Here is a 21,151-nt window from a genome sequence, read left to right as displayed (position 1 = left end):
ATGGTACAGTAAATTTGTGATATCTGTCAAATAAAAGCACATAAAAAAACTACCATTACAGTTGTACAACCATAGTTAGTTTGATGATTATTGTATTGTTGCATTGATTATTAATATACCATAGTAAAACTCCAGTTACTGTGGTAAAAACATGGTAAATGTCCCGTTGCTGGGTTTTAACTTCAAATTTAATTTGTTACTGTTGTACGTGTCGTGGTTACCATGATTTTACTACAAATTTACATCTTTGAACCTGAAATGAATATATTGAAAGTCTATGGCACGTCACGTGACCGACAGAGTTTAATCACACTAGTTAGCAGGTGTGTTCATTTAGTTAAACGCAATGAAACTCAAAGACAGCCTCGGATGACTGATATAATACAGCGATTAAACATATGGCGCTAATCTGATTAATAAAGAAGACAGAATACATTTTATAACAGGCATTAAAAGAGCGTATTTACATCTACTCACCGAACCTGTGGCACATGTAAACTGATGGCAAGTATCACGATGTGTGCTGAATGAGACTTCTTGAACGTGATTTCATAGTGATAAACTATGAATAAGCGATAAGCAAGAATGGGTTGTAAGAAAACGGTTAAACTGCTTACTTGAACGCGCCTTGGAGCATTGTTAAACTCACCTTTTAATGCCGTTTTTCCTGCAGTTGAGCGTTGCTTTGGTCAAACTCACCGCTGAATGCTGTTTCACCTGCAGTTGAGTGTTGTTAAACTCACTGCTGAATGCTGCTTTACCTGCAGTTGAGTGTTGTTAAACTCACCGCTGAATGCTGTTTCACCTGCAGTTGAGTGTTGTTAAACTCACCGCTGATGAACGCGCTAAGCCTTTGCACAGAGAGCACTTTGATATCAGATTGCGAGGATTTTTAAACCTCAAAAACAAGTTGGAGGGCCAGATAAAAACGATCTCTGTCATATATAATTTTTTGTAGCCTATTCTTTTTTATTTTATTTATTTAGTGTCGTTGCAGTGTGCTCACCCAAGACGTCAAATTTAAACGCTGCTGAGTTCTATAGAAGTCTATCGGACTAACCTGCACGTTGAAAAATAACGCCAAAGGTATACCCAGTGCGTCAAAAAAGTGACGCCAGATCCCTTGACCATGCGTCAGACATTTGACGAGTAGAGAGTGAGACTGTGTTGACAATACAGATCATGTACCTTCAGTGTGCTCATTAATTAATGAACTTTCATTTGGGTTTATTAAATCTTTGAAATGGCAAGTCAAAACAGAATGAAAAGTTATCACTTCAAAATTAAGCAAATTATTAATTCAGTAAACTGCATTAAACTGCACTTAATTAAATTATTATTCTCAGTACAATTAATCTTAGAATCACACGGAGAGAGATTGTAAAAGAAATACAATGCAATAATATCACATTTTAATATTCTGTATTGGGTCTGGGCTATTTAAGGCTCAGGTGTGGCTCAGTTTTGGGGCTTCTGGTTTACTTATAGCTGAAAATCGATACCAATGCTATAACCTATTAAGGCCCAGTGTAGGGCCACTTTTGGGCTATTAATTGGCTGAGACTCTGACCAGTTATGGCCCATGTGTAGCCCTTGTCTTTATTCCAGATCTGGGCCACTCCAGGGCCATCATTCTTTGCAGTATGTGGGCCGAGGGAAAACGGTTTGTGTAGACCAGAGCTGGGCCAGAAAAAATATTGCTATGTGGGCTGCATCAGACTGGAAGTTTTATGGTGAATTGGATTAGAGCCTGAGCACTCTTCTATCTTTGATGAACATGTAGCGCCCCCTTCTAGAAAAGAGAAAGAGCAATCTCTTCATTTATTTATTTATTTTTATTATTTTATTTTATTATTTAATTATTTATTTAATTTCCATCATTCAGAATGAAACTTAAATGTTTGAATTTGAATTTAATTTATGGACAGGAAACCTTTATAATTATATTATATAATTATGTAATTATAATAACATAAATTCAGATATTGTGCATGCTCAGCATATTTTAAATATATTATTTATACAAAACATTAGATGTTTACTTTCTACTTTAAAAGATAAGTGTAAAAAATCTGTAGATCTTTCTTTGTGAATATTCATGTATTCATGTAGTATCTCACTTTTCTCATTGATCCTCTATTTAAAGTTCTATAAGCAATTATTTCAAATTCCTAATTTATTTCATGATTCTGCAAAAATGCACTATTATAGTGCATCTGAAGGGTATTGTACTTGTGGTTTTCTCACTAATATCTCATGACTCATGTCACTTTTCTTAATACTGTATGTTGATTTTCAGAAGCTGCTCTGTATCTTACACATGATGCTCTACAAATATATCATTATGATTATCCACAGAAATGTACAAAAATCTATATATTTTGTTTATGAAGATGAAATTATTAAAACAATACCAATTAAAAAGTTTAGAACCAAATCAAATTTAGAACCAGCCGTTCTGACAGTCCAGACAGCAGAAGTGACTGTGATTATAAGTGATTAATTGCAAAATTTTCATTGTGGGATGGAGTATCCCTTTAAGAAAAGCAACGACTCAGCAGTTAATTTAATTTCATATGAATGGAGTGAATGGTAAAGCAGGGTTTCTCAACTCTGGTCCATGAGATCCACTTTCCTGCTGAGTTTAGGTTTGGAGCTAAACTCTCGAGTCAATGTGCTGAAACAGGATCTGGAAAACACAAATGTTAAACTACTGTTAAAAACAAATCAGATCAGTCCATACATTGTTATTATTATTATGTACGTTATATTTAATAAATGATCAGTTAATGACCCCTCCTCCTGAGATACAGATGGAGTTTGATACATTTATTTACATTTCTACATTTATTTAGAGAGACCTCACAAAAGACTGAGAATGTGTTCATCTAGAGGTGAATGTGCAGCATGACACAGAGACATTTCATTGTGAAGCGCTTCAGTACAATTTGAATAATCTTAACTCCCTGATAAGTGTCCAAGAGTGTGTCTATGTTCCCTTTGAAAAATAATTACTTTTTATTTACATTTTATTTACAATAAAATGAAAATATATTATAGTTGAAATGTTATATTGAATGCAATTGGCTGATCTTTACAATGTTTCTGACCAACTTACATAATACTTAAGTGCATCTGTAGTTTCAGAATTTCAGGCCTAGGGGGTTGCCGTCCACTCCCTACACTTCATGATACCAAAATGCACATAACTTGCTAAAGATCCTCTTAATTGTTTGTGTTTTTCTTCTTACTTGTGTGTACTGTAGTATAATATAAAATATTTCTAAATAAAATAATTATTTACATTAAGTGCAAAAGCCCACCTTGTTGGCAAAGGCTATGTACTGTAGACTAACTAACTAAAAACACACTTGTTCTTCAACAGCAAATGTGGTGTAGGAGATAAGATACTGAACTATAGCTTTTGACTCAGTCAACTCAAGTTCAATCCACCTTTTTGCCAAACATATTTTCTCCTTTTCCCATCACATATCAGATTGAAAAGGCATTCCCTTTCAATAAAAATAAAGGAAATACTCCAAAAGTGGAAATAAAGCACCTCACGGGTATTTAATAATAAAGATTTATCTGGTGTTAGTAGGTGTAGGGATCCCCATAGGAAAAATGTATTGCTCAGTGGTTGCTTTTCCTAAGCACTTGAGACTCAGATGAGATTCTCAAATATCTCTCATTTTAGTATCAACAGCATTTCAGATGTTTCTCCTAAAATTCCTTCAATGAAACATGAGAAATATTTGAGAAAAAAAGGTCAAAACTGAGAATGTGGTGGAGGAAACATAGAATATCTCTTTGTTGAATTTCTGCAATCTCTATCCAGACTCCATCATAGGAATATTTTATTGCTCAGTGGTTGCTCTTTCTATCCTCAGGAGAATTAGTTGTGATTCTCTTGTATTTCTCATTTTAGTCTCTACAGTGTCTCTGATGTTTCTCCTAAAAATCCTTAGGAGAAATAAAAGTAGACACAACTGAGACATTTTTGAATCCAAAAAGACAATGGGAGAGAAACGTGTGAGAAACAAGGGAGATCTCTCTAATCTCTTGCTAGACTCCATTATAAAATGTTTTACTACTCAGAGGTTTATTTTTCTATTGCAATGGGGTTTTTCACCTTTAATGGTCAGAACAATGGGAGTGGAGACAGGAAACAATAGGACAGGTGAGAATTGAGCAAGAGCAGGAATGTAACTTAAGTTGGGACTTGAAACAAAGGCCAAGGCTACATACCCAAGTTCCCTGTTAGGGCCTTGGCCTGGAGTAGAGCTCAAGGCTTAGGAAAGATTCCTTTAAAGGGATACGACAAAGAGCCTTGCATTTTATACTAAGTCTTGCCTGTCACACAGGGGCTACCACTTGCTCTTGCATAAGCTTTCTGAAGGAGCTGTTTCAACAGATCTCTCGAAGCAGCACCCTGTTTAGAAAGGTATTCGAGGATCAGTAGCGGTTTTAGGCACTGGCGAACCGGGCAGCCGCCCGGGGCGTCATTTTTTCGTGACACATTGGGGGCGGCAACACGAGCAGATTAAAAAAGAAAATCCTCTGCGTCGCAAAATGGTTTTTCATCATTTATATCATTTCACTGTGTGTGGAATTGGCAAATTGGCGCTCCCTGCAGCTGCCGGCGCCCCTGCTTGCTGAAAATGTACCATGCACAGAAGCTGTGTGTTGTGAGAGAAGTGTAAAAGGGGGCGAGGCGAGAGGCGCTGGCGACATTTCACCTCTGGGTCTCTCAAATTGAACGGACAGGGCGGGGGGGAATCCACACTATTAATATAATTAATAATAGGCTAAAATCAGTCACACACCTCGACTTTCTTCCAAATAACGCACATTTCATTCATAATGTTATAATACAGGCATATAGTTCCTGCAAATGAAACTAGGTAATACAAAACGATTATGCGGTCATCAAGGTGAATTGGTTTAGTCTTGACTTCTGGTCGTGAGTGACAGTTGGGGGGATGGGAAATCTGTTGATTGTCGAGTGCCAAATAAACAGAGATGGAGAAGAAAAGGTCAAAGCCATCAGGTGCCCAATTTCGAAAAGAAAAGAAGAAGAGGAGAAACGAGCAAAAGATAAAGGTATGCAACTATGTTCTCTCTCTCTGTATGATTACAGTATCCATTTCATGAATGAAGGGCTAATGTTAATTGGTGGTGGCTATAACTCTTTGTTAGCCTTTTAGCTATGATGCTTGCTATGCTTATACAACAATAATTTGGTTTCAACTCAATCACGAGATCTAATTTATAATATTGTGCTTTGCAATAAAACTGTTACAAGTTCAGTTATCATTTCCATCATTTGGTTTAACGTTAGGCCCTGTAAATAACCAACAGCATTTTCAAATCTGTAGGTTAAAGACGAACATTTGCTATTTATTTGCTACACAGTATGCTAAGTATAGTTTCCTAAGAATACAAGTCATAACTAAAAGTGTGTCATGCATAGAAATTGAGGCAGTAACCAAAGAGCTAATGATTCCTCCATGAAAGTTAGATTAATATACAAATTTTGGTTGAAAAATGTCCTGAAACCCAAAAAGTTTTTGGTGATTAAAAAATAAAATCCCATTGTTTTTGCCTATACATATAATTTAAAGTCATTTTATTTTTTAAACAATTGAGTCCCAGTTACCATAGCATAACATGAATAAAATATAATTTTTCAATATTTTTTTTACCATTTGTTTCTATGCTCTAAACAATGTGATGACATGGGGGGGGGGGGGTAATATTTATTTATTACAATAAATAAATGTTTTTTTCCGGGTCTAGGAGGATAGCGTGTCATGACAGACATTTAGTGTGTAAGAGCATGTTTATGTAACCCTTCTATTATGTTTTGAGTCAATTTGACCCCAGGCTGTTTTAGCTTTATAAAACATCATCCTATGGTCTTTTGATTTCAAATGCAATTCAATTGCAATTTCAGGGGCACTTCTAAAATATTTTGGAGCATCCTCTGCCACTGGTCAGGATGAGCCAACAACCTCCCCCGCTACACAGGCCTCTTCTGGAATGGTCTCGACCCTTCAGGATGAGCCAACCACCTCCTCCGATACACATATGTCTCCACAAATATCTGATATTGAGGATGAAGACCTCTTTGCCTCTACTTCTCCCCAGCATGAGCTTTCAGGTGTGCATATCGTGTGTGTGTGTGTGTGTGTGTGTGTGTGTGTGTAGGCTACAAGACAACTGGACAACTGCAATTTAATGTAATTTTAATATTTCTGCTCATTTATGAGTAGGACTATGTTTTTTCACTGCTATGTGTTTTGAGTAATATGCCAATATGCTGTTTCATAGAAATGCCTGGAGCTGAACCCCCACTGAGCCCCACTGGTGAGGATGAGCCTCTGTCAATCGACCCTGCTAACTGGCCCTCACATCTGACTGACAGGATTCGGACTGAGCTGGTTCGCAGAGGACCAAGTAAGGTGCCACCTGGCTTTGTTTTCCGTATGAATGAGAGAGATGGGAGAAGTTGCCACCAACAATATTTCAAGAAGACATTAGTAAGTGGTGAAAAGATGGCAAGAAGTTGGCTGATTTATTCAATTAAGAACAACAGCCTCTTTTGCTTCTGCTGCAAATTGTTTTCCAAGAGGAACATCAATTTAACAAGTGCAGGAATGGCAAATTGGAAACATGCAAGCAATTATCTCATATCACATGAAAACAGTACAGAACACCTCAATTGCATGAAAGCATGGAAGGAACTGTCAATGAGGTTAAAAAGTGGGACAACTATTGATAAGCAGGAGAAGGCACTTCTGGAGGCTGAAAGGGTGAGATGGAGAGCAGTGCTGACACGTCTCACTGCTATCGTGCAGTCACTGGTTATTCGAAATTACTCGTTCACACAGAAACACTGTTCACACCATCAAATGGGAACTTCCTCAAAGAGGTCGAACTTAGGGCCAGGTTTGATCCCATCATGAAAGATCACCTTAACCGTGTCGAAAGAGGAACAGCAAGTCATAACAGCTACCTAGGCCATCATGTGCAGAATGAGCTGATTGATTTGTTGAGCAGCAAAATCATATCTGCTATAGTGGATGACATCAAGCAGGCAAAGTTTTTTTCAATAATTTTGGATTGCACCCCAGATATAAGCCACACAGAACAGTTGTCAGTGGTCATTAGATGGTGTCACTGATGGAGAAGCCCAAATATTCTTAATATTTTTTGTTGATAATATTGTTGCTCTCTGCTTTTGTTACTTTTTATATATCTGATTGTATATATTTTTGGCATATTAATATAGTGTATATTTATTTAAGTTCTGATAACTTATACTCATATTTTGTGCAGAATGGTGTTCATTGTCCTTTGGCAATGTTGGAGGTGGAAATTGTGCACCTTAAAAAGTGTGTTTGCTGTTTAAATTGCAATAGTTAATAAATTACCACTTATGTTGTTATAATAAAATATAACTGTTTGTGCAGAACTTTGTTTATTTTTGTGTGTGTGTGTGTGGGGGGGGGGGTATCGTGTTGGGGGGTATTGTGTAGTATCGTGTGGATGACGATACTACAGATCTGTAGTAATAATACTGGAGCACTCTGGGGGAAAACAGAGAACTCAGTCTCATATGAGAGGAGAACTCCGAATTCAGGAAGAGAGTAGCGCACTCATAGGTGACCGTTCTTAGTAAGGGGGAGCGCTGCTAAACTCGAAGCGATGCTTGAAGTGTATAAATAAAGACAGACTGGCTGAGTGGAGCCCAGGAACCAATGTCTAATCATCTCAATGAAAGGGAACAAGGCGGAGCGGGTAACCCTTACTGTACAGGATTTCAGAAAGTGTGCAGTCTTGCGTGCACACTTACCACTTACTTGGATTTTAGAAAGTGCATGTTTATAAACTATAAATTAATTTGTACCATTATAAAAATGTACCATTGCTGTAACTGTTTTTCTCACTCTCATGACTCTTCACTTTTCTTAAAATGTTGTTTACCAGAAGCTGCTCTGTACCTTACCCTTGATACTCTAAAAATAATGATGCCTGTACATAGAAATCTGTAAAAATGTATATATTTTGTTTATGACGATGAAATTATCAAAAATAATACCAATTAAAATGTTATCAAAAACCAAATCAAAATCCATGGTCTCAAATCCAGAACCAGCCGTTCTGACAGTCCAGACAGCAGAAGTGACTGAATGCATTCTGTTCTGTTTGATTGACACAGATCATATATTAATTCAGTTCAGGTATTTCAATTCAATTTTATTTGTATAGCGCTTTTTACGATACAAATCATTGCAATGCAACTTTACGGAAAATTACAATTCTACAATATTTAGTAGTAGCTCATCAGTGGTGACTCAGTTAATGTGCATATGACAGAAATTTTCAGAAAAATTAAAACAAGACGTAGTCCACCAGATGATGAACATTATTAACAGCAGTTATTATATGATACACTCAGACTTGTAGCAATATTAGGTAGTTCTGTATGTTTTAGTGTTGGCATCAAAAACTGGACAGGATTTATAACAGCTTTACCTGCTACCTAATTAATGATCTTCTTATTAAATGATGAATTAAATCTGTATGTGAACTATTCCTTTTAATGTAAAAATTAAATAAATGATGTAAATGCAGTAAGTTAACACCTGATCATAAGGAGAAGTAGTAAGAATATTAATTCATCTGAAGACACTTTCCAGATCAGAGAGTTCTCATCGTTCTTTTTGATAGAATCCCAACATTCTTCAAAATATCTGCTCCGATATAGAACATTCAGAATTAATTCAACAGCTATAAAGTTAGATAATATGAAATACATTTGGACATTTCTATATGGGGGGTAAATAGACCTGGTCATGTGGAGACTGACAACAACAGCAACAAAGTTATTTAACTATTTAATTTAAGTTTAATTTCACTCATTCTGTCTGTTTCAGTCATTGAAACCAGCCTAAAGCACAGCTGCTCTCCCAGAAGAAATAAGGACTGAAAATGAGATATTTTTAACATCTCAAATGTTTCTTAGTCAAAAATGAGTTTACCTGAACACCAAATGTAGACTTTTATTTTAGTCTGTAGCCTCTCAGATTTTTTCTGCTGAGACAAAAACTCTAATACTCTCACAGTCTCCTCTAAAGTTTAGAAGAAATCTCAACAGCTTTACAAAGTGTGCACCAATTCAAAAGCCTCAATATGAATGAAAATGTCTTATTTCTTATATATGATATGTATTAGCAATCAAATTAATAATACAAAAAAGAATTCAGCAAAGAAAGCTCCAGTGTCACTGTTTCTGCAATAAATGATGTGTCCTGTGCACATAAACTGAACAGCTCTATTCTCTTAATGTATGTAAGAATTTGTGTCTACTTGTATTTCTTCTAATGGATTTAGGAAAACATCTGAAATGCTTTTGATACTAAAACGGGAGACAAAACTAAGACTTCTTAGCTTAAGAAAAGGAACCGCTGAGCAATTAATTTAATTTCATATGAATGGAGTGAATGGTAAAAGCAGGGTTTCTCAACTCTGGCCCTCAAGATCCACTTTCCTGCTGAGTTTAGGTTTGGAGTTAAACTCTCGAGTCAATGTACTGAAACAGGATCTGGAAAACACAACTGTCAAAACCTGTTAAACTGCTGTTAAAAACAAATCAGATCAGTCCATAAATTATTATTATTATTATGTAGATGTTATATTTAATAAATTATCAATTAATAGTCCCTCCTTGTGACTCTAGATACAGATGGAGGAGTTTGAGTTTGAGTTCCTGGAAGAGGAGCAGACAGGAGTCTAAACACTATCCCTAGTGCTGACAACAAAAAAGCTTGTATTTGTCTTATGAAATAAACAACATGCGCGTTCATTTACAGTGATATCATTGATTTAAAATGATTGCACAGATACTATTTAAACTGAACTAAGTTTAATGATGACATCACTGAATTAATTGGTGAACTGTCATTTTGCATTATTGACACATTGTTTTCCTAATTAATGTTGTTCGGTTGATTTGATACAGTCAGTTTTGTATAAAGCGCTATATACAGTAAATAAAGGTGACTTGACTTGACTGTAATGAGTCTAATTTTCATTGTTTGATTTCACTTAAAAACAACAACTGCTTTGAGACTGAGCTGAGGTTGTGATGATGCTCTGCACCACTAGAGGGAGAAGAAGACAAGACGAGACTAAATCAAGAGTCACCTTGACCAGCTGAGTAAATGAAAGTAAAAGAAAGGATAACATTCTGAGGGTTTAAACCTAAGCCTGGACTCTTAAGTGGCAGCTTATTGAGGTAAGTGCTGAACATATTCTTATGTTACCATGTAGATAATTATACATAAAAATAATTAGTAAAGGTGAATGTAACTGTAAGTTGTTGTGAGTCTAAAGATATTTCACTGTCAGGACAATTGTATTAATTATACTATACAGTAAAAAGACTGGAAACAATATCAGTGAAGAATTTTTCACTTTATTAATATTAATATCTGAATCAACAGTGAGAAATCATTTTGAACCTTAGTATAATAAAACATGGAAAACAACTTCATATGTTTGAAATGCACTGAAAAATATTACTTACAACTTATACAATGACAATATGCCACATAAATCTACTAAATTATATAAAATTCTATTTGTACTAATATGAATACATATTCTCTGTGGATTCACACTACAAATGCTGAATGGTAAAGTTCCTCACACATGCTGATCTTGAGTTAGTTTTGAGTTTGAGTTGATCAGTAGTTAGGGGTTTTTAGTAATCTTTGTCTGTGTGCAGTCTCAGAACACACTGAATTGAGTTGATTTGAGTAAAAGCTCAAAACATTTGTCATTGTGCAGTACAAAATCGTTATACACAAAACTTCAATTCAAGGATGAACATGCAAAGCTGCTAATCTGTATATAATTATTTGTATATGTCTATTTAACTTTTTGTTTTTAACTATCTTTTCTATTGTTGTGTTTCCACAAAGGTCTGCAGTCATACTTTTTGAGACACAGGAGCAGGAAGACAGAGCTTCAAAAATGAGCTTCCATGAGAAAAGAGAGAATGAAGACACTATGACTGAAATGAGATCTCCTTCTCCCAGATCAAGCTGTGCATCTTTGTCTGATAATTCCATACACAATCTGCCCCCTGACATCAGTGATACAACAGAGACCTCCAGTGACTCCAGGTATGACATTAGCAGTTTTGTAACATTATATCAGGGTGTCTTATATCTCTGTAGTTCAAAAAGCAGAGCACAACTCTCACTCACTAAACTATGTGGGTTTGATTTTTATAGGCTTTTTCACACTACATTAACAGATGTTGACCAGCACTGACGCTATTTGTCGGGTTTTGTCAGATCAGTGTGTTACCAATGCCAGCGTCTGTTTTCGTGTTCAGTCTGTGTTTATTGGGTTGTGGAATTTCTGTGAAGTGAAAAACTGTAATCTGTTGTTTGATAGTTATTTGTATTTCTATCTGTATTGAGACAAAACCAAGTGTTGGCAGGGCTTAAACAAGAAGTTTGTCTATACTAAATAAAAAGCCCATTTTAAATTAAATTTTGTTGCCAATGTAGTTTGCATATAGCAAATGTACCTTGTATAATTCACAAAATTCTGTATTCTTGTTTTCTACAAAATGTATGTAAATATCTTTAATAACTAATTACAAAAATAATTCAGCTTTTAATAACTGCCTGAATGTTTAATAAAATGGAAAAGTTATTTAGTAGAAAATATTTGTCTGTTTGACATATCAAATACTAGAAATGTGTATTATACAGTATCTTAATACACAATAATACTGTGCATGTATGTGTGTGTGTATAATATACAAAGTTGTTTATCTTTTGTCAGAAACAACAGGAAGAAAAGATCAAAATCTCCAGAACCCAGCGATGTCTCTGTGAATAGTACAAGATCCATGAAGTTTCCCTTTTCATTCAATGATGGAACAGTGAACTCTTCCCCTCTGTTAGTATAAATATATAGTTGCTGATTTACTGTAATTTACCTTGATTCAATAATGTTATAAGAAACCTAATGAACACTAAATGTTCCCCAAAATATACAACATAGAGTACACAATCCATACTGTTATGTTTCTAAAAATGTTAAACAAACATTGTAATTACTGTTATTGCCATTTTTGCTCTTCTTTATTTTAATTCCAGCATTGTGGAGATAGATGATACAATTGCATCCTACGATCAGACACACATCAAGCAGAAAAGAACTGAAGCAGTCCTTCAGAGAGTCAAAGACCAACACAAAACCAGCATGAAGAACAAGTTTGGCTGCTTATTTGAGGGAAACAAACTACAAGAGAATGAAACCCTCTTGAACAGGATCTACACACAGCTCTACATCATAGAAGGAGAGAGAGAAGGAGTGAATGAAGAACATGAGGTTTTACAGATGGAGAAATCATCCAGAACACAACACTCACAACAAAATGCGATAAACTGTAATAACATCTTCAAAGCCTTATCTAAACCAGGATATGAGGAGAAAGACAAAATCAAGACTGTTCTTACTAAAGGCATAGCTGGAATTGGAAAAACTGTCTCTGTGCAGAAGTTCATTCTAGACTGGGCAGAGGGAGAAGCCAATCAGGATGTGGATTTCATGTTTGTGTTTCCATTTCGAGAACTGAACTTGATTCAAGATCATCAGTACAGTCTTCACAGACTTCTGCTGGACTTTCATCCTGAAATTCAAGGTCTGGACTCAAAGATTTATGAGGAGTGTAAAGTTGTGTTTATTCTAGATGGTCTGGATGAAAGCAGAATGTCACTGTTTTCAGATGATGAGAAAGTTTGTGATGTGAATAAGTCTTCATCAGTGGGTGTGTTGATGTCAAACCTCATCAGAGGAAATCTGCTTCCCTCTGCTCTCATCTGGATCACCTCCAGACCAGCAGCATCCAATCAGATCCCCTCCAAATACATCAACGGTGTGACAGAAATTCAAGGTTTCAATGACCCTCAGAAAGAGGAATATTTTAGAAAGAGAATCAGTGATAAGCATCAAGCCAGCAGAATCATCACACACATCAGAAGAGCAAGAAGCCTCCACATCATGTGCCACATCCCCGTCTTCTGCTGGATCTCATCCACTGTGATTGAGAAGCTCCTTAAAGATGATCTGAGAGCCGAAATCCCTCAAACTTTTACTGAAATGTACATCCACTTCCTGCTGATTCAGATGAGCAAGTATGAAGAGAGAGATCCACAGAAACTCCTAAAGACCAAAAGAGAAGTGATTGTGAAACTTGCTGAGGTGGCTTTCAAGCAGCTGATGAAGGGCAATGTGATGTTCTATGAGGAGGACCTGAGAGAGAGCGGCTTAGTCGTCACTGACGCCTCAGTGTATTCTGGGATTTGTACCGAGATCTTTAAGGAAGAATCTGTGATTCATCAGAGAAAAGTCTACTGCTTCATTCATCTGAGCGTTCAGGAGTTTCTCGCTTCTTTCTATGTGTTTTACTGTTATTTAAACAGCACCATGGAAGCCCTGAAGACCTTTGATTCAATGCACAATTTGCATAAAGGTGCAGTAAATAAAGCCTTAGAAAGTAAAAATGGAAACCTGGATCTGTTCCTGCGGTTCCTGCTGGGCATCTCACTGGAGTCCAATCAAAGACTCTTACAGGATCTACTGACACACACAGAGAACAGCTCAGAGAGCATCAGGAGAACCACACAGTACATTAAAGAAAAGATCAAAGATGGACATGCACTCTTCACTGAAAGATCTATCAATCTGTTCCTCTGTCTCCTCGAAGTACAAGATCAGACTCTGTCCACAGAAATACAGGAGTTTGTGAAATCAGTCAAACACACAAAAAAACTCTCTCCATCTCACTGCTCAGCAATCGCCTACATGCTTCAGATATCAGAGGAGGTGCTAGATGAGCTGGATCTCAAGAAATACAACACATCAGATGAGGGCAGAAGAAGACTGATACCAGCTGTGATCAACTGCAGAAAAGCTCTGTGAGTGTTTAATCATGTGTCACAATGAAGAGTCTCTTTTGAATGGAATAGCACTTTCTGTTTTGCTTATTTTTATAATGTTCTGATCTGTTTTACAAGAATTAAACAGATGTAATTGGAATGATAATTGAAGAATAAGAGTAATTACTTAATTAGTTTGTGTTCTGTTCTGTTTCAGTCTTGCTGGCTGTAATCTCACTGGTCAATCCTATGAAATTGTGTCATCAGCTTTACAATCCTCAAACTCTGTCCTGAGAGAGCTGGACCTGAGTAACAATGACCTGCAGGATTCAGGAGTGAAGCTACTCTCTAATGGGCTGAAGAGTCCAAAATGTCAGTTGAAGATATTAAGGTATTTTGGAACATTATACATTTGTAATTTATCAAGTTTCTCTATGTTGTCAAGGCTGCAGATATGTCCTTACTATCAGTTGTCGCCAACTACTCTTCCCCTCTTTCTTTTTTTAGTTTTTATTAGGACTGCAAAAACATACAACATAGGGTGAACACAAAACACAACAACAAAGCACAAAAACAACAATAAAACAGCAATGAATGTAACAGCAATGAAAAATAAGCAGAAATGACAAATGAATAATAGTAGTAATAGTAAAAAGTATTTAAATAGTAATAACATGTATAATAATAATAATAATAATAATAATTATTATTATTATTATTATTATTATTATTATTATTATATTTTGTGATGATGGCAACAGTAATAGTGATACTAAAGATGGTGCTGATAAGTTGTGTAGATGGCAATAGTGAAATAAATAATCAATAATAATAATAGATAACATTGATAATTATATTAATAACATTAGTGATACTAATATTAAAGATGGTGATGATAATATTTTGTGTTGACGGAAATAGTAATATCAATAATAATAATAATAATAATAATAATAATAATAATAATAATAATAATTTTTATATTAATTATAATAGTAACAACAGTAATATTAAATATGGTGATGATAATATTTTTATTGAGAGCAGTAGTAATATCAACAATAATATAATAACATTAATAACAACACCAACAATAATAATAATATTAATAATAACATAGTAGTAATAACAATAGCAATGCTAAAGATGGCGATGATGATGATAATATTTTGTGATGACGGCAACAGTAATATCAATATTGACAGTAATTATAATAATAATGATGATAAAATGACAATAGTAATAGTAGTAATGAAATAATGACAGATATCTAACACTTACCACCCCTCTCCTAGCTTCTGTGTCAGTTTTTTTTCTCCTTCTCATTCACAGTACAGTTATTATTTGTATGTATGCCTAAGCTGAGGTGGTGCATTAAAAGAAGGGTGTGGTGCATTAAAATTAACATCTTTCCCTCTTTCTGCTGAGTTAAATCTTGGAAATCAAGCTGACACGGGAGGTGAGGCCAGTATGAGGGGTTTGCCTGAAAACTTGATGTCTGACTCAATACCTCAGAAAGCCCAACTTTTTGCAATGTCTGCAGATTACACCAATATAATAATAAGTGTACAAACTATTTTCCTTAGCATGACCAAAGTTCAGCACTAAGCGTTGTGTTTTTAATGTGCTGTATCAAGTAAAAAATAGTTATTTTAAAAGAGCCTATTGCGAGATGTTGTCTTGCATTTTACTGCTCCTGGCTCACACTCACTTTAGAGTGAATTTCCTGTGTCTGTCTGTGTGATGAATGATCATGACTGATTATCGTTTCATGATCTCTGGTGTCACTTCAGTGTATTAATGCATAAACAGTACCTTGATGTCATGAGAATGGCAGTAAGGACATGCATAATTGATTTTAAACTGAGATCAACAATGATTGCTCAGGTGTTTGAGAGTTGAGGGCTTCACAGATGTTGTGATCTTCACCCTTGTGTGTCTGTAGGTTGTCTGGCTGTATGGTGACAGAGGAAGGCTGTCATTATCTGTCTTCAGCTCTGAGTTCAAACCCCTCACACCTGAGAGAGCTGGATCTGAGCTACAATCACCCAGGACAAGCAGGAGTCCAGCTGCTTTCTGAAAAACTGAAGGATCCAAACTGCTCACTAAAAATACTCAAGTATGTTTGGTACAGTTTAAGAAATATTGATGTCTTCAGCACGAAACATAATATTGCTTAGCAATCAAAATCATAATTTATTTTTCTGATACTTCTCATCTCTGCATGTACTATCTTAGATCCCTATGTTATCTCAAAAATGTAGTTCTGTCATGACAACTCTCAGAGGGATTGGCATGGTAATGTACATGACTATATAAATGTATTTGGTCTTGGCGGAATAGTTCTGTTACGCTTTTGCTGCTACTGCTGCGGCAGAGAAAGTATAGAGACTTGCTACTGCCATGCCAATACATCCACAACATGTTGCTGTGAGCATGTAAGAAATACTGCTGCTGCAAATATAACATACATGAAACAACCTCACAGTTTACATGAATCACCTCGTAGCAGAGGTATACACGTGGAGCTGTGGAAGGTCAAAGGTTTCTGAAGCAAGCTGCACTTCTTACAGCAAACTCTAGTCATATATTTGAATGCTGAGCAGCGAGCTCATTGGCTACCAATACAGGAAAGTACCAATCAGCTGCGCCATGTGATGATGTCATTACGTCAGATTGAATTAGACCTATTAGACTCAACAATCAGAGTTTCATGCCAGAACTCTGTACTTGTACCATTTTCTTTAATGTTGTGTTGCATATTTTAAAAAAGTGTTCACTGTAAAAGGCAATTAATGAGTTAAGAAAAAAAATGAAGATAAAGAGAGTGTGTGTTGTGTGTGTGTGTGTGTGTGTGTGTGTGTGTGTGTGTGTGTGTGTGTGTGTGTGTGTGTGTGTGTGTGTGTGTGTGTGTGTGTGTGTGTGTGTGTGTGTGTGTGTATCATTGTAGTTTGGACCATGGAGAGCCTTTCAGGATCCGACCAGGTCTACAAAAATGTAGGTTCTTTCTCTGACACACTCTTTCACCTTTATTGACAACAAACAAAAGTATACAACTGTTTTTCCTCTCTTCTTGTGTTCAGATTTCTGTGATCTCACACTGGATCCAAACACAGCAAACACTCAACTCATTCTGTCTGAGAACGGAGAGGTGAAATATGTGGAACAGCACCAGTCGTATCCTGATCATCCAGAGAGATTTAAAGATATTCCTCAGGTTCTGTGTCGAGAGAGTCTGACTGGACGTCATTACTGGGAGGTTGAGCGGACTGGCTGGTCTCGTATAGCAGTCGCCTACAAAACAATCAGCAGAGAAGGGACTGTTGGTAAGTTTGGATACAATAACAAGTCCTGGTGTCTTTTCTGCCTTAATGATGGATTTGTTTTCTGGCACAACAATCAGAACGAAAACATTCCTGCTCCTTCACCCTTGTCTGAAAGAGTAGGAGTGTATCTGGACTGGCCGGCCGGCACTCTGTCCTTCTACAGTGTCTCTGACACACACACACTCACACACTTACACACATTCAACACCTCATTCACTGAACCCCTCTATGCTGGATTTAAGGTTTTTGATTCCTCACTCTCACTATGTAAGATTACACAACAGACAAACAACTGACTTCTACTTCTACGTATTTCCTAATCATGGTCACATGTCCGTTTATGAAAATATTTGTTGTATGAGGTATATAATTTATTAATTTAACTGAAATAGTAAATGCATATTGTACTTTCAAATGTTGTTAAACACGTGTAAAATTGCTATGTACTGTATCTTCAGTCCCACTTTATATTAGATGACTTTAGATTACTACTTATGTAAAAAAAAAAAAAAAAAAAAAAAAAGAACCTTACTCTGTTGATGTTGAATTGCAAAACACAGTTTCTGCTGTTGATGTGCGATACGGGTGAGGTTAGGACAGGTTTTGTGGTATGGTTAAATTTGAATTATAGACATAACTACAGAAATTAGAAGCAGAAGTAATATTTATGATTTATAAGAGAGCATATTTAAGAGAGCAAAGATACATTTGTCTTGTACATCATTCAAGTTATTTCTTTATCTCTTCCACATTACTTCCTACACGTGTATTATATATATGTACTGCAGTCATTTCAATCATTTTTGTTATTTTTCTCTTACTGTAATCCTAACTGTATGTTGAGTTTGTTGGGTATAACAACACTTGTTGAATTTGCTTTAGTCAGACAATGTCTAACTAAACATGGAAAGAGATGCAACTAAGATGACTCAATAAAATATCTATTATGTAATTAACTACTATCACTTCATCTCCTGCATTCTGAACACACCAGACACTTCCTGCTTTTGGGCTGACAGAATTAAATAATTTATTATTAATTTTTTTTGCTAATTTGATATGTGTGGTATTTTGAACTGCAGAGTCACTGAGATCCTCCTGTCTTCTCAGACTCGAATATGAGACAAAAGTGAATGAACCGGTTTCTCCAGATGTACGATCTATTCCTGCAGTGTGTTCACTGTAAATCTGCAGTGTTTAATGTAAATCTCTGTGTTTACTGTATATTTTATAATGAGCAACTTGTCCCTTTTCTTTCCACAGAGTCCAGTCTAACACAATACAGATCATGTACCTTCGGTGTGCTCATTAATTAATTAACTTTCTTTTGGGTTTATTTAATCTTTGAAATGGCAAGTCAAAACAGAATGAAAAGTTATCACTTCAAAATTAAGCAAATTATTAATTCAGTAAACTGCACTTAATTAAATTATTATTCTCAGCACAATTAATCTTAGAATCACACGGGGAGAGATTGTAAAAGAAATACAATGCAATAATATCACATTTAATATTCTGTATTGGGTCTGGGCTATTTAAGGCTCAAGTGTGGCTCAGTTTTGGGGCTTCAGGTTTACTTATGGCTGAAAATCGATACACGTGCTAAAACCTATTAAGTCCCAGTGTAGGGCCACAATTGGCTGAGACTCTGACCAGTTATGGCCCATGTGTAGCCCTTGTCTTTATTCCAGATCTGGGCCACTCCAGGGCCGTCATTCTTTGTGGTATGTGGGCCGAGGGAAAACGGTTTGTGTAGACCAGAGCTGGGCCAGAAAAAATATTGCTATGTGGGCTGCATCAGACTGGAAGTTTTATGGTGAATTGGATTAGAGCCTGAGCACTCTTCTATCTTTGATGAACATGTAGCGCCCCCTTCTGGAAAGAGAAAGAGTAATCTCTTCATTTATTTATTTATTTATTTATTTAGTGTTCATTCAGGTAAGGAAACCTTACAGGATTCAGAATTCAGAATAAAATGTTATTTGTTTGTTTATATAGTTTTAATAAAACAAATGCAGATATTGTGCATGCTCAGCATATTTTAAATATAATATTTATACAAACAAAGTCTTACAAAACATTAGATGTTTACTTTCTACTTTAAAAGATAAGTGTAAAAAATCTCTAGATATTTCTTTGTGAATATTCATGTATTCATGTAGTATCTCACCTTTCTCATTGATCATCTATTTAAAGGTCTATAAACAGTTAATTTATATTCCTAATTTATTTCATGATTCTGCAAAAATGCACTATTATATTGAGTCTGAAGGGTATTGTACTTGTGGTTTTCTCACTAATATCTCATGACTCATGTCACTTTTCTTAATACTGTATGTTGATTTTCAGAAGCTGCTCTGTACCTTACCCATGATACTCTACAAAATATCTTATTATCCACGATTATTATTATATGATTATCCACGGAAATTTATAAAAATGTATATATTTTGTTTATGAAGATGAAATTATCGAAACAATACCAATTAAAAAGTTTAGAACCAAATCAAATCTAGAACCAGCCGTTCTGACAGTCCAGACAGCAGAAGTGACTGAATGCAGTCTGTTCTGTTTGGATCATATATTACACCTAAAACATGAACCGAATCATTCTCTTCAGAAATACAAGATATTATGAACTTACATGAACATCAAATATAGACTTTTGCTTGAGTCTGCTGCTTCTCAGATTTTCCTGCTGAGACGAAAACTCTATTTGTGTCCTCTAAAGTTTAGAAGAAATCTCAAAAGCTTTACAAAAGTGTTCACCAATTCAAATGTCTCAATATGAACTCAAACATTTCGTTATATAGGATATGTATTAATCAAATTAATACTCTATTCTCTTAATGTATGTAAGAATTTGTGTCTTCTTGTATTTCTTCTAAGGGATTTTAGGAAAACATCTGAAATGCTGTTGATACTACAGTTTTTCTCAACCGATTTGGTACATTTCTCCAAATTCAGATAACAGCTCTCAAAACAGTTAACACAGTAAACTAAACACACTCTTATGCTGGCGAAACCGTTACGTATTCACTGCACAATGAAACAGCATTTTATTCTAGTAATGCATTCATTAAAATTCCGTATTAAAATCAAAACTAAAAGTGTGTTCTCTGTTGATTTTATAACAAATTCAGCTGAAGATACACAAATAAATAAATAAAAATACATGTTTTTCATTAAGTTCCTTAATGAGGAGTTCAGGTGTATAACAATAAGTTGTCACCCCACACACACAATATATATATATATATATATATATATATATATATATATATATATATATATATATATATATATATATATATATATATATAATAAAAATAAGCACATAGGTAAAGAAAAAATAAAGTGATAATTGTACTTGTCATGAGTCCGGACCCGGTATTCCTCATAAATAAAATAATAATAATAATAAAAGTTTCTTCCCTGCATTTGGACCCAGACCCGGTTCATTCCACGGCGCTGTCTCTACCGCGCCGTGATAGTACTACATTCATTGAATCAATTATTTTATTGATCATGCCTCTCAATTACATCTGGCCAGAGAATTTCATCAACATCACAGAAAATATTTTCACAAGTCATGCATCGTGGGAAAAAACGCCTTGAATGCTGTATCCATCCTTGAGCCCCAATATCTCCACAGGCCTCTGCCATAGATTGAAGAAGACTTACTTGGTTGTAAGGGTTGTGATCATGTACTTTCCATCTCCAAGAGGAGAAGTATTCCTCAATTGGATTCAGGAAAAGAGAATATGGTGGAAGAAATACCATCCTGAATTGTGGGTGATTCTAAAACCACTCTCACACTTGTGCTGAATGGTGGAATTGGACATTGTCCCAAAC

General features: G+C 35.5%; 1 protein-coding gene across 2 annotated transcripts; it reads left to right on the top strand.

The window, feature by feature from the left end:
* The first annotated feature begins 10,119 nt into the window (after window positions 1-10,119).
* On the top strand, window positions 10,120-17,813 carry LOC132133688 (NACHT, LRR and PYD domains-containing protein 3-like). Of its 2 annotated transcripts, XM_059546603.1 has the most exons (8): window positions 10,120-10,303; window positions 10,992-11,195; window positions 11,869-11,985; window positions 12,186-14,009; window positions 14,188-14,361; window positions 15,916-16,089; window positions 16,921-16,967; window positions 17,054-17,813. In XM_059546603.1, exons 2-8 carry the CDS (start codon window positions 11,044-11,046, stop codon window positions 17,590-17,592), a joined length of 3,027 nt encoding a protein of 1,008 aa, XP_059402586.1. In that variant the 5' UTR covers window positions 10,120-10,303; window positions 10,992-11,043; the 3' UTR covers window positions 17,593-17,813. The 2 variants fall into 2 exon arrangements, with proteins under 2 accessions (XP_059402586.1, XP_059402588.1); XM_059546605.1 differs by lacking the exon at window positions 11,869-11,985.
* The last annotated feature ends 3,338 nt before the right edge of the window (window positions 17,814-21,151 follow it).

Source organism: Carassius carassius, chromosome 50 (assembly GCF_963082965.1).
Source record: "Carassius carassius chromosome 50, fCarCar2.1, whole genome shotgun sequence".
Classification (NCBI taxonomy): Eukaryota; Metazoa; Chordata; class Actinopteri; order Cypriniformes; family Cyprinidae; genus Carassius; species Carassius carassius.
This window is presented reverse-complemented; position numbering and strand designations above follow the sequence as displayed.

What these genes read in the sequence shown, in the direction of transcription:
- LOC132133688 (XM_059546603.1), top strand. Translation starts at nt 11,044, where the DNA reads ATGAGCTTCCATGAGAAAAGAGAGAATGAAGACACTATGACTGAAATG. An exon ending in ACAGTGAACTCTTCCCCTCT is followed by an intron (nt 11,986 to 12,185) that starts GTTAGTATAAAT and finishes TTTTAATTCCAG; the next exon opens with CATTGTGGAGATAGATGATA. An exon ending in TGTCAGTTGAAGATATTAAG is followed by an intron (nt 14,362 to 15,915) that starts GTATTTTGGAAC and finishes GTGTGTCTGTAG; the next exon opens with GTTGTCTGGCTGTATGGTGA.